The sequence below is a fragment of the Xenopus laevis genome, chromosome 5S, assembly GCF_017654675.1.
Source record: "Xenopus laevis strain J_2021 chromosome 5S, Xenopus_laevis_v10.1, whole genome shotgun sequence".
NCBI classification, from domain to species: domain Eukaryota; kingdom Metazoa; phylum Chordata; class Amphibia; order Anura; family Pipidae; genus Xenopus; species Xenopus laevis.
In genome coordinates this window covers 37,449,036-37,465,402 of record NC_054380.1, presented here as the reverse complement: position 1 = coordinate 37,465,402, position 16,367 = coordinate 37,449,036, and the positions used below count along the sequence as shown (strand labels likewise).

The 16,367-nt window shown below is 42.7% G+C and overlaps 1 protein-coding gene across 6 annotated transcripts in view; it reads right to left on the bottom strand.

Moving 5' to 3' along the window:
* birc6.S (baculoviral IAP repeat containing 6 S homeolog) overlaps positions 1–16,367 on the bottom strand; it is a 166,355-nt gene that overhangs the window by 100,418 nt on the left and 49,570 nt on the right. For 4 of the 6 annotated variants that reach the window (XM_018265204.2, XM_018265206.2, XM_018265207.2 and 1 more), the window contains exon 25: positions 926–1,240. The exons of the other annotated variants lie outside the window; for them this stretch is intronic. In XM_018265204.2, coding sequence (XP_018120693.1) covers positions 926–1,240 — 315 coding nt within the window. The remainder of the gene's footprint in view (positions 1–925; positions 1,241–16,367) is intronic. 6 annotated transcript variants of the gene reach the window in all.

Genomic DNA, 16,367 nt, shown 5'->3' with positions numbered 1-16,367 from the left:
GTGCTTTGCAAAGAAACTTTGAAAAACTTCTGAATAATAAGGCAATGTTTATGTTTTCGGACTGATTATTTATATTATTGCTGGGAAAGCATTTGCAGGACATTAGTTGCCCGTGGTGGAGGAGAAGTATCTCCATATGTGCCATTCTCCATAAGGGAACTGTTCAGTATATAATTTAAACTGGCTAAATAGATGTGCAAAATAAAGAAATAAAAATGGGCAAGTTAGCTAAAAATTTAATCTCTAAAGGCTAGAGTGAATTAATATATAACATAATAATCAGAACACTACTTCTGTCTTTGCAGCACCCAACCTGTTAAGAGTTAGTAACCAATTGGTGACTTGAGGAGGGGCAACATGGGAACATGGGCTTTTAGATCTGACATACGTACTAAGAATTAATGTAGGAACCTGAACATGTGGACCCCCTTTAAGTCAATGATTAGTTACGGACTGGTAACAGGTTAAAGAGCTGCAAAGGAAGTAGTAGTGTTCTGGCTATATTATATTAGACATCTATTCACGTCAGCCTTTATATATTAAATTTTTACCTAACTACATTGAATTTTTTTTTTTATTTTGCACAGCCTATTTAGCCAGTTTCATTTTTATACTGAACTGTTCATTTAAGGGTTTGTGAAGATCTAAGACTAATGAGACACACAGAAGGTTATCCCCCATGATCTCCAGCTGCTACTAATGGCTACAACTGGAAACTATAAATGTAGGTGTGAATGATTTCCCACCAGAAAATCGAGAGGCTTTCTGTCTGGAATCAGGTGAAGCCACTGGAGAAAAATGTTATGTGAGAATTAGCCTAATATTAGCCTAACACTCAATAACAGTGATACAAATAAATACCACAAGCATTTCTCAGTATTACACACAGTAATTTATTAATATAGAGAAACCTAAATGCATTTACCGCTCTGGATTTGTTTGTATTTTTGTTATGTGTTACTAGTATAGCAGGAGGAGAATCGATGACTGTGCCTGGAAACAGCTGAGCCAGCTCTGCGTTGATGACTGCTGACACGGCCTCATTGGGAGGAGTGAGAGGCGGGGTCATGAAGAGCGGTGTCGTTTTTGGAGTGGGAGGTATGACATCAGAAGGGTGAATAAAAAACCCTGGTGCTGCCACAGGGTTGGAAGGCACAGAGTTGTGGACTGGGCCTACAGCCGAGGCTGCGGCAGCTGCTGCTGCTGTGGTCTGGTGCAGCTTGGCTTCCAGTTTTGCCTTCTGAAAAGAGGAAATAATTAAATCACTACTTAAATAGTGGAATTTCCTTATTAAATAATACATTCATGCAAGAATGTAAATGTCCGTTTAAATTTAGTTTACACCACAGGTTGTCATTTCACTAATTGAATGAGATCTTTTTTTCTTAAATAAACATTCAACCCTGAAGATTCAACTGCTCTTCTGTGTGTTGCTGTGGGGGGGGGCATATGGTGTGTGCACCTGGGGATGTAGTGAGAATGTGTAGCAAGTATATGTGACAAAAGCTTACTCACTAATTTAACATGTTAAGGGTCAAGGAAGATCGGTTATAAACGATATTAGGTAAAGTGTGATACAGGTGCACCAGCCCAAGTCCCTCAGCATAGAGAAGAGGTAAACCAATTAAAAAATAGAAGAAAGAGGCTATCTATTCTTGTTTAGTGCAAGAAATAACAGAAAATATAATATAATTCCAAATTTCTTTCTATTGGGTAAATAAATCCACTTATATAACAATATATACATTATTTAAATCTGGTTTCCTTCAGTCTTAGAATTCACAGCAATCAGGTAGGCAAGTCTGCTTCATTTCTCTGGCCTTTGCTCCTATCAGTAGAAAACTGCACCAGCACGGAGTTCTTCTCTTTGAGCACCACAGAGTGATCTTCTTCCTGCTCCTTTTGTCTTCTCCCGGATATGCATGCACAGTAAAGTGAAAAGCCAGCTTCATCATTCTACTTAAAGGGTATTAAAGAAAGAAGAATAGGATCACTCCATGGCACTCGCTGAGAAGAATCCTGGGGTGGTGTAGTTTTGTCCTAAAAAGAACCCGCCTGGGGTATCAGGTAAGTACATACAATCACTAGGCGGGTGACAAACTTCTGATTCTGACTTTCCACAACAAATCACAAGTATAATCTCTATATGTAAATTTAATATAATGCTACACTTTAAATAGGACTCACAGCTAATTATATTGTTTACCATTGCAGTACATTTGCTTTGCATGCACAACTTTAAAAGAAAGTCTACGCAGGCAAGAAAACTGTAGTCAATCATAAGTAAATGTACTTGACAAAGAGGTTTCATTTTTATAGTTTTTTTTTTTTTAATTGTAATATTAGTATTTTAGCTCAACTGAGTGTCCGTATCCCTAGGGTTAACTGAACAGAGGAAGTGCATAGAAAGTGCATTTATAACAGGAGTTTTTGATACTCACTGTTAAATCAGTTTCTCTATAGTCAATAGGGGGACACAGAGAAGAATGGGGTTAAGCTCCACCCTCTGGAGGCAGGACGGTTAAATATTAATTTAGGGGTGTGCCAGGTACCCCCAGATTAACCCCGCACTATACCCAATCCATTCAGTTTGTACCAAACGGACTGCTAAAACGGGAAAATAACTCAAACATAAGGAACTGGTAAACCAGGGAAACCTTCCATTCGTGACTATCGTGGTCAACTCTTGTTGCAGGGGCGAGTAGTCAAGTGTCCCCCTATAGACTACAGAGAAACTGACAAAGCACTGCGTATCTTAACAGCGCTATATAAATAAATGATGATGATAAATGATGATGATGATTTAATGGCGGGTATCAAAAAATCCTAAATGATGATTTAATGGCGAATATCAAAAAATCCTGTTTTCTATGTCATCTCAGGGAGACACAAGGAACGATGGCGACTTAAAACAGCCCCAGGACAGCAGGGTAGGAAAGAGTTAAGGTTGACACATTATTGCACCGCTGAGTGCAAGAACTCATTGCCAAATGAGGGTTCATCTGATGAAAACATGTCTGAGGTGTAGAATTGTGAGTGTGTGCACAGAAGACCAGGTAGCTCTGCAGAATCTAGCCACACCAAAGAGGCCTTCACTGCTCTTGTGGAGTGGGCCCGTACACCTCCTAGTGGTGACTTTCCCTTGACTAGGTAGGCTTGGCGGATGGTCTCTCTCAGCCACTGTGCAACAGAAGTCTTGGAGGCTGCCTGCCCCTCGGTGAAGTCCAGATGGTATGATCAATAGAGATTGAGGATTTGCATTGTTCCAGGAACCAGCGGAGTGCTCTCCAGACTCTACATCCAGACTGTGAAGTCTTTGTTCCTAGTCATTTTCAGGAGGACACAGAATTTGCATCACAATCTCCTGATTCATGTGAAAGGAGGAAACCACCTTTGGCAGAAAGGATGGAACTGTGCGTAACACTGCCTTATCATTGTAGGAGATCAGAAATGAGGGTTCACGCGATAGAGCACTCAGTTCGGAAACCTGTCTGGCCGATGAGATCGCCACTGGGTACACCAACTTCCAAATGAGCCACTTGAGATAGCCCATAGGGGCTCAAATGGGGATCCTGTAGAGCAGTGATTCCCAACCAGTAGCTCGTGAGCAACATGTTGCTCTCCAAAACCCTTGGATGTTGCTCCCAGTGGCCTCAAAGCAGGTGTTATTTTCGAATTCCAGGCTTGGAGGAAAGTTTTGGTTGAATAAAAACCAGGTGCACTGCCAAACAGAGCCTCAATGTAGTTTGACAATCCACATATGGGCTACCAAATGGCCATTCAAAGCACTTATTTGGCACTCCAAGAACATTTTTATGCTAGCGTTGCTCCTCAACTCCTTTTACTTCTGAATGTTGCTCACGGGTTCAAAAGGTTGGGGATCCCTGCTGTAGAGTCTCCCATAACAGAGTAATATCCCGTCCTGGCATCGGTGGACGTAATGGAAAAACCACGTGTTACAACCCTGTAGGAACATACAGAGAGAGTCTTCCATATCCAATCATGACTGGAAGAGAACCTAAAGTGGCGACACTTGTACCTTCAGGGATCTCAGCTTGAGGCCATAGGAATGTACGGACAGAGTCGTCAATATCTAGTTATGACTGGAAGAGGACCTAAAGTGCAGACACTTGTACCTTTAGGGAATTCAGCTTCAGGACTAACTGAAGACCTCTCTGGAATGTTGAATTTGAGAAAGGGCAGATCGGATTCCTTGCACCAGATCCAATAGCTGCTCCAGTCTTTGTGACAAGCTCTAGATGATGTGTGTTTGCATGACTAACATCATATCAGTTTCCTCCTACGATTTGCCTCATCCTCTCCATATAGCTGCTTCAACAGCCATTCCATCAAAGCGAACAGGCCAGGGTTGGGATGGACTATTGCCTACAAGTTTTTGTTTGCTGGTCCGGTGTTTGCTTGATCTTAAGTACTGTACCTTAAGTACCCCTTTGAAAATGCTGTTGACATCATGCTGAATGTCTCAGCCTATGCTGTTGTCCTCATTTTCATCCTCTTCCTCAGAAGAGGCATTAGACGGGAAGAGCCTGCTTCGGCTGATTAAAAGTCAGAAGAAGTGTGGGTGCAAGTGTCACCCTTAGAGCTTTTTAATATCTTGCTTTTCCCACTGGGTCTGTGGCTCAGCTTGGCTAGGGCTTTGCCGAAATTATTAACAATGGTGGAAAGCCACTCAGGGAGGCCAAGGACTGCGAAAGTTGGATAGCCCAGAGGGGAGCTGGTGGGTCTGTCAAGGTGCCATCTACATTTCGATGGGATATGTCCTCCTGAGAGGGGTTACCCATCTGCGCAGCCGTAGGAACAGGGTTATCTCCTATGGCGGGTGCTGCCCCCTGCCCCAAGATCTGCGCTGCTGGGAACTGCTGTCTTGAGCGTTGCCTCCCCAGATAGCTTGTGCGCAATGTGCAAGAGGTGGCAGGGAGGGAACTATGTGTTCCACCCGTTGGCGCTAAATAAACCAAGATGGCACCCACCACTGCGCTGACACCTGGGAGAAATCCTTTTTCATGCATGGGTGTGCACCCTCCTAGGAAGTCACTTGAAAAACTGAATGTATTGCGTAAAGTGTGGGGTTAAGACGGGGGTAACTGGCATGCCCTGTAATTAACATTCAAGTGTCCTGCCTACTGGAGGGTGTAGCTTAACCCCACCGTTCCTTGTATCCCCCTGAGAAGACAGAGAAAAGCAATTACATTTTGAGCCTTCAAATAAGAGTAGATGAGCTGAAAACCTGCTATTGACTAAACAAAATTGCAAATATCTCAGAAACTACAAAATAGAACATGATTATTAACTACAAAAGTGCTCAGAGGGCCAATCTGAATAAGTTTACATCAATTAATTTCTAAAGGTTTTGATCCCATTTAACACTGGAGAATAGTGATTTATCAAAAAGAATATGGGCAAAGTACTTGGATGAAGTGACAGATGACAACTGGTTAGAAACATTAGAAGTCATACAAAAACCATTAAAAATTGTAGAATTGCTCCCTCCAGACTGCAACAGCTACATCCTGTTTATGGTAACCTATTTTTGCAAGAAAATTAGCCAAATATCTATCAGGCAAGCTTGAAAATCCTGTTGACGACAGCCAGATTGGTGTGGTCCTAGTCAATCAGGTTTTTGTAAGCCTGATGTATGATCTGACCGTTGACCCTGGGGCCTATGATCTGATCAGTGAAGTTTGACCCAACAGCATCATTGGCCAAAACGGGCAGAGATAAGCACAACTGGTGACCTTGCAAACTGAGCGGATCTCAACATGTTTGACTAGATTAAAGGGGTGGTTCACCTTAAAAAGATGACCATAGATGTGCAGATTTTACCCTTGTATCAAACGAATGATCAGCTGTCCCAATCTTCCAACCTACCACTAACCATTCAGATTAAATAAAGAGGTAAAGGAACAAATGTCTGCCTGATGTTCTGCCCGTGACGGCAATCGTACGAAAGTTATGTCCGACAAACAGCAGTGAGAGTCAACCATTGATATCATCAGATCGGCAATACATGCTGAGAAATTATCAATAGCCGACAGGAATCTTTTAACCTGTCCAATTGACAATGATAGATCACCATGGTGCGAAAAATTTCAGAAGATCCACACACGGTTCGAAATTTGCACAAAACTTAGATTCGTACGACTATATCTTTCAGTCTATGGCAGGCTTAAAGGACAAGGAAAGGTAAAAAAATAAAATCCCATTTTTACTTTCTTTAATGAAAAAGAAACCTATCTCCAATATACCTTAATTAAAAAATGTGTACCGTTTTTATAGGAAACCTGACTGTATGCAGTGAAATTCTCCCTTCATTTACTGCTGTGGATAGGAATTGTCAGATGGTCCCTAACTACTGAGCAGCGAAACAATCATACTTATGAACAGCAGGGGGAGCCCCCGCCTTACTTACCAGCCATGCAGAATTCAAGCAGCTTTGTTTATGACAATCCCTAAGCAGCCCAGACCACACTGAGCATGTGCAGGGTCAGGGTCAGGCAAAGATGTTTAACAAAGTTACAGCCCCCTGTGGCCAACTTTGAAAGCATAAATCATTTGTTTGATTAGGCTTTGTGGTGCAGTAAGTTCATGCTTATGTTTAGTATACAAAATATAGCATTTCTAGCCTTATTCTATTTTAGACTATCCTTGTCCTTTAATTTAACTTTTAGCATGTTATAGAATGGCCAATTCTAAGCAACTTTTCAATTAGCATTAATTTTTTATTTTGTATAGGTTTTTAAATATTTTCTTTCTTCTCACTCTTTTCAGCTTTCAAATGGGGGTTACTAACCGCACGTAATAAACAAATGCTCTCTAAGGCTACAAATGTATTGTTATTGCTAGTTTTTACTTGTCTTGCTATTCAGGCCCTCTCCTATTCATATTCGAGTCTATTATGCAATTCAATGCATGGTTACTAGTGTATTTAGGACCCTAACAACCAGATTGCAGAAACTGCAAAATGGAGAACAAGCACAAATAATAACAATCATGCTAAAAGGTCTCATTCAATGTCTGTAGATGCTTCTCTCAAATTCTTATTCTACATCAGGATTATATTACACCTAAAACTATACAGAAAGCATTCAGCTCTCTGTAATACCTGCACATAATCTGAAAAACACAGATTATACTAAAATTAATATTTTGTGGAAGAAAATCTTAAATGTCAGAACACTAAAACAGGAAATTGTTTTTACTCACCGTAATTTCGTTTTCCTGGTCACCTTACATAGCAGCATTCACCAATGGGTTATCCTCCCTCCAGACCAATAGACAGAACCTCCCACTAACATGTTAAAATGAGAGCCACACCCATACTCACTCGTCTTAGTCTAAAGCCTGACATCATAGGGTGGGTAATTCCCTGGTGAATGCTGCCATGGAAGGTGACCAGGAAACAGAAATTACGGTGAGTAAAAACAATTTCCTGTTTTCCTAGTCACCCCTGGCCAGCATTCACCAATGGGACTTTCAAAGCTACGAAAAAAAGGGAGGGATACACAATATTGCAGAACTGAAAATATATGCTTTATTCAGCAATGTATCACTGACTGCAAGACCTTTCTCCCAAATCTAGCTTCTTGGGAGGAAACGACATCTAATCCATAATGCTTAATGAACTTGTTGACAGAAGACCATCTTGCTGCTCTAAAAATCGATTCTGGCGATGCTTTTGCTTCGATTGCCCAGGAACACGCCAACGCTCTGGTGGAATGGGCTCTTAATCCCTGGGGAACCTTCCTGCCTGCTATGTTGTAGGTCTTTGCAATTGCAGAAACAATCCAGGAGCTTAAAGTCTTCCATATGGAATTTTGACATGACTTTAGGCAAAAATTTAAATGCAGGTTGAAGCACAACCTTATACTTGGAAGATAACCGTATAGGGCTCTAAAGCAGACAAGGCAGCCAACTCTCCTACTCTACATGCTGACGTAACTGCCACCAGTAGTATGACCTTTAAAGTAAGGTTCCATAAAGAAATCTTTTCCAATGGTTTGAAGGGAGCCTTGGTGAGAACATCCAATACAAATGGTAAGTCCCAAGGAGGTGAAATTTTCTTTATGCGAGGTCTTATCATTACAAAAGCATCGAAAAATCTCTGGACTAATGAATCTGATGCCCAACATATTCCTGTCAATGCCGAAATGGCTGAAACTTGAACTTTTAATGTACTCAATTGGAGACCCTCTCATAGCCTGAGTACAGAAATTTCACCAGCAGAGATGCTGTCGGGCAAGTTGGGTCTTGGTTTTCGAGGATTGCAAATTGCACGAACCTGTCCCAGACCTTATAGTACTGAGATGAAGTGGAAGAAATCCACAATTTCTTCTTTGAAATTTTGCTTCTTTCGCCTCTCCCTTTCAACCTCCATGCCATTAAGGACTGGTGATCCTTCTCGTGGTAGAGGAATATTCCCTGAGATAACCAACCTGGGAATTTCACAATTTTCTTGGGACCCTCTATAGTTAGTTTGCGAAGCAGAGGAAACTAAGGTCTTCTTGGCCTAAAGGGGATCAGTACTATTGCATCGACTGCCTCCCAATCCACTTTCTTCAACACTTTCCAAATAAGAGGAATTGGGGGAAATACATATACGAGTCCCCTTGACCAATCTTGACTTAGACAGTCTATGGCCAGTGCCTCTTCGCAGGGGTATCTGGCGTAGAAGTTTTTGCATTTCCTGTTCTGGACCGAAGCCATAGCATCTACTTTTGGCATGCCCTGTGCGTTTGCTAATTCCTGAAAGATGTCCTCGTGAAGACTACACTCCCCAGGATCTAAGGTAACTCGACTCAAAAATCCTGCTTTTACATTTTCTGTTCCTGGCAGGTGTATTGCTGATTTTCTAGCCACCTTTCTGCCCATTGAAATATTGGGATTGATTATTTTATCAATGTCATACTTCTGGTCCCTCCTTGCTTCTGCACATAGGCGACTGCTGTGACATTTTCTGACATCACCTTTATACTTTTTCCTTTTAGCACATTTGAAAAAGCAAACAGAGCCTTTCTTATTGCTCTTAGTTCGAGAACATTCGAAGGTGTCTGTTTCATCTTCTATGACCCTTGGGTGAAATGTTCTCCGAAATGGGCTCCCCAGCCAGAACATGACACGTCTGTTAGCACCGACCATACTGGTTCTTCCAGCTGTGTTCCTTTCCTCAAATTTTCTTGCATGCACCACCAATCTAGACTGTGTTTTAATTTCTGAGGCTTGATACCTTAGTCTTTTGTGCATATTCAGTTGTGGACTTCTTACTTTCCTTAGTACGAAATTTTGCAGGTCTCTCATGTGCCATCTCGCCCATTTCACTACTTGTATCGTCGAAGACATCAAGCCTAGAATTTTCAAACAGTGATGAACTGTTACTGTTGTTCGGCTTCTGAAGTCTTCGACTGCCTGAGGTATCTTCTGCTGTTTCTGGATTGGAAGGCTTACCAAAAAAATATGCCCCCAGAAAAGGCAGTGATTTTGATGGATTCAGTTGACTTTTTTCTATGTCGACAATCCACCAGTGTATTTGCAGAACTTCTAACACTCGTCGTCTGCCGCTCTGCCTCTTCTCTTGACTTTGCAGCCACCAAGATGTCGTCCAAGTAATGAAAATTTGTTATTCTTCCTTTCTCAATTCTGCTATGATGGTAACAAGGACTTTTGTAAAAACTCTTGGGGATTGTGACAACCCGAATTGCACCTGAATTTCTCCTACTGCGAAGCGTAGATATTTCCTGTGTTCTAGGCAGACTGGCACATGGAAATATGCATCCTTTAGGTCTATGTTTGTGAGCCAATCTCCGACTGAGATGGCCTGAATGATGGATGCTAAGGACTCCATCTTGAATTTTTCTTTACTAAGAATTTGTTTTCTCATATACAATACCGGTCTTAATGTGCCGGAGGCTTTTTTTTACTAAGAATAGCCTTGAATAAAATCCTTTCCCTCTTTCTGAGATGGAACTACTTCTATCGCTTTCGAGATGAATAACTGATTCCATATACTCCTAAACCAGATTCTGACTCTCTTCTGTATTTCGTAACGAAGAAACTAGAAATTAATCCCTTCTTGGGATTCTTGTGAACTCCAAATGAAAACCTTCCTGAATTATGTTTGACGCCCATTGATCTTGTATAGTTCTGGCGCAGACTTGAGTGAACAGAGTCAATCTGCATCCTACTTCCGCCTGAGCCAAGGTATCCTCATTATTGCTGTGCTGTAGAAGAGGAGGAAGAGAAAAAACTCAATCTCTTCAGATTACCTCCGGAGCCTGGACGCCCCGATCTCCAGGATGACTGTCTTGTATATTCTTTCCCAGGTTTATATTGCCTTGATGATTTAAAAGACCTGTCCTTGTCTCTGGCATTTACTTCTCTCCTGAGGAAGAAACACACTTCTCCCACCTGAGACTTTTTGATAATGGCGTCTAACTTTTCACCAAAGAGCATATCCCCCTCAAAGTGGAGTTGGCATAAATTTGTTTTTGAAACTGCATCCGCTGCCCAAGGCTTCAGCCACAATGCTCTCCTTGCAGCCAATGAAAGTGCCATGGATCTGGCCATAAAATGCACCAAGTTGACTGAAGCTTCTGACAAACTAAATCGCTGATTTGCAGTCTGACAGCATCTCCAACAATTTAGGTCTTTTAACGTTAGCCGAAATTGCTTCTTCGATATTCAAGAGCCATACTTTAACTGCTCTAGAAACAGAAGTTATAGCTACCGCTGGGCTGCATGCCGCTCCTGCAGCCGCAAAAGATTTTTTTAGATTGAATTCCATCTTTTTCTCCATAGGCTCCCTGAACACTGCTGCATCATCCACTGGCAATGTTGTCTTTTTAGCAAACCTAATCACTGTTGCATCAACCTAGGGAGGATTATCCCAAAATTTTGCATCCTCATCATCAAAAGGATATTTTCTCTGAAACTTCTGCCCGTCTGTGGCTTTTTCTCTGTCTTTTTCCATTCTGTAGCTATTATTTCTTTTATTTAGGCATGTACCAGAAAGCACAACGATTTCTTCTTTAAAGAAGGAAAAAGCTTGTCCGCTGAAGATAACTTTGAAGGCTCTGTAGGAAACGTCAAGGTTTGACGGACTGCCTTAATCAACGGCTCCACTATAGTAAAATCAAAATTCTGAGACAATCTCTCCTTCTTCTGAGCCTAATGGAGAGTGGAAAACTGAAATATCTGATAGTTCCCCTTCAGAAACCTCCGAAAGTGAGTCTATTTGTCTTGAGTATGCATGCCTTGGCCTTTTCCTGGAACTAGCCACTTCTTAGAATCACTGCACTACTGCCTGTTTTATGACAGCTGCCAAAGAATCCGTAAAAGCTTGATTTTCCAGAGAACTTGAAGGTGTTCTATCTTCCTGAGTTTGTAAAGAAGTCATCTTCTCAGGTGTTTTTTTCTCTGTGGCAGGAAGGCTGCATAATACAATAAAACAAAATTAGCACAAGATATAGCATTTTTTTTTTTTCTCGCTCTCTTGTCCATATAAGCACAATATCTAACCTTTTCCCCTTGGGTGAGGTGTTTTGCCAAGTAAACCAGTATCTATGCTTGAGCGATCCACTGGACTGTATCACACAGTGACAGGATCCCAGCAGCAAAAATGGCCACAAGCAGGAAGTACTGTCTCCTTAAAACGGCAACAACTCCGCAGGCATGACAAAATTTACCGTATATTGGAGGGTTATAAACTTATTTTATGCCTGTTCTGGGACTCCCGCGACAGACAATTGAAGTTTTGGCGCCAAAAGAAACACTTCCGTGTTTCACTATAACGCTGCGATAACACGCCTTGCCCTCAGTCAAAACGGCGTTTACTTCACTTCCGGCTTATCCACGCTCCTAATGCCAATCCTTTGTTTCTGGATGACCGAGCAGAACTGCCTACCTTCCTCCGCGACTGCCGTTTCCAGTCATTTCCTCCGCAGTAACCGCACCGACTCCTATGTCGGGGACATACCTCCTATGATGGAGACGCTGATGTCATTTCCGGGTTTGCGCTCACAGTACACGGAACCCTTGCGCACCAAGACTGCAGCATCGCCTCCCTAACCTGCATTGCGGGAGGTAATGGCTTAGCCCTTAATGGCTGTACCTTAACAGGCCTTCCTTAACTAACCCCATATAGGGGAGTGTTTGGACTTCCAGCAATGAGGTAGGCCTGAGAGAGAGAGCGACCACCCCATGCTGGGAACTTACAGGGTATTGACCCCCGTCTCCTGTTTCCATCCATCGGCCTATGGACAGGACAAAAAAGACGAGCGAGTATGGGTGTGGCTCTCATTTTAACTTGTTAGTGGGAGGTCCTGTCCATTGGTCCGGAGGGAGGTTAACCCATTGGTGAATTCTGGCCAGGGGTGACTAGGAAATAACACTTATTTTGTAATACCATAGCCCTTATATGGCTCTCATATGAAGTATCTATGATGCAGACCTAGAAGTCCCTGCTCAGAGATCATATGGCGTAGCACAGATAATACCGTGAATAATGTTTCCCGAAAATACTATACTGTAGATAGATATATAGATTTGAAAATGTTTCTAATGTTTGGTATGCAAGGGTATGCAGAAATCCTGGACACAGTTTGCCAATTTTTTTTATTTTTTTGCACATGCTTTTCACACGGACCCTGAATTATGCTCATTTGTTTATGCATATTACAGGCTGAATCCTTCATTAGAAGGTTTGTTATTCGCCCCAATACAGGATTCGGTATGTTCCTAATTGTATGTGTTTGTATCATAAGTGAGCAATTATGAGAACTGGTAAATCTATTTATTTGTATTTCTTACTTATGTTTATGAAAAGCAACACACATAAGTTAAAGAATCCAAAGTTGCCCAACATTTTTTTGCTTTAGAAACAGAAATATGGTATCCTATATTTTACAGGTTATACATGCCTTCTGTATAATACAGGAAATACTGTACCCCTGTTGTAATATATGGGATCTGTTATCCACAATGCTTGGGACCCGGGGTTTTCCAATAATTTGGATGTGTATACTAAAAATCATTTAAATATTAAACTCAACAGGATTGTTTTGCCTCCAAAAAAAGGATTAAATATAACTTAGTTGGGATCAAATACTGTTTTATTATGACAGAGGAAAGGAGATTTTGTGTACTCACCGTTAAATCTCTTTCTCTTCAGTTGCTTGGTGGACACAGGGACAGTGGGATATAGCTGGTACATCCAGGAGGCAGGATGCAACTAATAAAAAAAACTGGCTCCTCCTCCACTGGCTTCACTCAGTTTGTAACAAAGTCAACAGGAATCAAATAATCCTTTATAACTTAATAGCATGTAATAGTAAAATAAAAACAAGTAACATGTCTGAGCCTCAATCCAGGGAGGGAAGCCCTGTGTCCCTCAAACGACTGAAGAGAAAGAGATTTAACAGAGAGTACACAAAATATCCTTTTCTCATAGTCTGCTTGGGGGACACAGGGTCAGTGGGGACGTACCAAAGCAGTCCCCTAAAATACCGGGTGGGAGAATGATGCCTATGGGGAAACAACCACTGCGGCTTAAAGCACCTCTCTGCCGAAGAGAGTGTCAGAAACCGCAAAGATCTTAAAATGGTAAAATTTGCAAAAAGAGTGGACCGAAGTCCACGTTAGTGCTTTGCACAGCTGTTCTGCCGAGGCCTGATTTCTGAAGGCCCAAGAAGTACTCATCCCTCTGGTAGAGTGGGCAGTAATCCAATCTGGAGGTGATTGGCCTTGTGTCGTGAAGGCTCGCTGAATGGTTTGCTTGATCCAGATTTAGTGGCAGGTGAATCTTTATGAGGTCTGAAGGCAGGATGAATACGGCATCAGTCCTGCGGATATCCTTAACTCTGTGAAGATAGAATTATAGATCTCTAACAGGATCCAGAGAATGTAGAGCCACCTCCTTGGGATTGGATGGTGAAGGACAGAAGGTTGGAACTGTTATTTCCTCGTTCAAGTGAAATTCTGAGACCACAGTAGACAGGAATGAAGGAACGGTTCGGAGAACTGCTCTGTCATGATGGAAAAACTAAGAAAGGCGGCTTACAGGATAAGGCGTTGAGTCCAGAAACACGTCTTGCTCAGGCAATTGCCAAAAGAAAAAACTGTCTTCCAGATGAGCCATTGAAGAGACACTGACCCCAGTGGTTCAAAAGGCGGGTGTTGTAATACTTGCAATACTATGGTGAGGCCCCAGAGAGGAGCTGGTGGTCGGATGGGGGGGGGGGGGGAGTCACATGCAGAAACCCCTGCCTAAAGGTTTTGACATCAATCGATAGTGCTAGGCGCTTCATGAATAGGACAGAAAGAGCAGAAATCAGAGATTTTAGAGAACCAAGAGACAGACCCTTGAATAACCCTTCCTGGAAGAACTCTAGGATATTAGGGACTGAGAAGACCTTGAATACAGCATTGTGTCGGTTGCACCATTGACAGTAAGTTGATCAGACTCGATGGAATGTAGATGGCTGAAAGCATGGTCTGATGGCTTTCTGCCCATTGGAAAAAGAGCTTGACCTCGTTTAAGGCCCATCTGCTTCTCGTGCCCCCTTGGTGGTTGATGTAAGCCACCGCCGTGGCATTGTCCGTCTGAATCTTCACCGCCTGATCTATCAGATCTTGTTGCCAATGAAGAAGGCCGAGACGTTTTGCTCGAATCTCTAGAATTCTCAGAAATTTATTTTGCTCTGAATTCCAGAGTCCCTGTGCTGGCTTCCCCTCGAGGGCAGCTCCCCAACCTGACAAACTTGCATCTGTAGTGAGTACTTGGCAGTGTGGGTCTCCTAGCTGTCCGCCTAATGTCAGGTGGTTGGTCTTCAGCCACCAAAGCATAGGATACCCTCATCCGGTGAGGTAGGCGGATCTCTTGTAGCAGGGATTATCGTTTCCACAACGTCACGAGGTTCCATTGGAGCTCTTGAAGATGGAATTGAGCAAACGGCACTGCTTCTATGGTGGAGACCATGACTCCCAGCACTTTCATGCAAACTTTGACAGTGTGTTGTCGTTTCTGCAAAAGCGATCTTACTAGAAATCTGAGGTGAAGTGCCTTCTCCTGAGGAAGAGAGATTCTTTGTGCCTGTGTGTTGAAGTGCATGCCGAGAAACACCCTTGATTGACTGGGTGTCAATGAGGATTTTGTTAGGTTTAGAAACCAACCTAGTTCCTGCAATTTGTCCAGATGGAAGGGATGAAGCCTTGACCGATAGATTGTCCAGGTACGGTGTGATGGAGACTACCGCACTGCGGATAACCGCTGTTGCAGCGGCCTTGACCTTGGTGAAGATTTGGGGGGGCTAAAGTGAGCCTGAAAGGGAGACTTGTAAATTGGACATGATGACTTTGAAAAGGCAACTCTCAAAAGTCTCGGATGGTGATGGAAAATGGGAACATGCAGATAAGCGTCCGTTATGTGCAGGGAAATTAGAAACTGCTCTGTTGGAATTCTGAACATGAAAAAGCTATGAGGAGGAAGAGAAGAAAACTCCAGATGATAACCTCGAATCACCACGTTGTGTATCCAGGCATCTTGAACGAGTGTGAGCATCGGCAAACAGACTTAACCTCCCTCCTATCGGAGATGCGGTTGGAGGTGTAAAGACACCATCATGCAGAGGTAGACTTGTCCCCGGACTTAGGAGTGTGCCCTCTTGTTATGCCAGACTGGACTTTGCTTAGTTGAAAAAGCGCCCCTGTGCCATAAAGGATTGCCTTGGAGAGGAGGCCTTGTGTTTTTCGTTTGGAAGTTTACCTATGAATGGTAAGGAAGTCAGGGACTTCTTGGAAGAAAAGTCAGCGGACCATAGCTTCATCCATAAAGACCTGTGGCCTGCAACTGCCACTGCCGAAGATCTGATTACCTGGACTGCGTCTAGGGAAGCCTCAGTAATAAGTAATAATTTATCTGAGAGGCTCATTTGATTAAGTCTGCGACGAGGAGCCCCAGAAGCAATTGCGTTGAGGAGAGAATATGATCAGGATTGAATGGCTCTGCTCACCCAGGCCGTTGCTAAAACCGGACGCAGGAAAGTGCCTGAGGCCAAAAAAAGAGCATGGAGGAGACTTTCCAGCTTTTTGTCCATGGAGTCCTTGAAGTAGGAGGCATCAGGGACTAGTAGAGCAGTGCTCTTGGAAAGCCAGGACACTGGAGCGTCCACAGATGGCGGTACTGACCATTCTTCTGTAGCATCATTAGGAAAAGGATGGAGCTTCTGAAACCGGTGGTTAGTTTGAAAACGCCTTTCCGGCTTTGTCCCACTCCTGTTGAATGATCTGGTCAAGTTGTGAGTGGGAATGGAAAACTGGAGACCTCTTACTGTGACGTTTGAAGAGAGCCTTAGAGG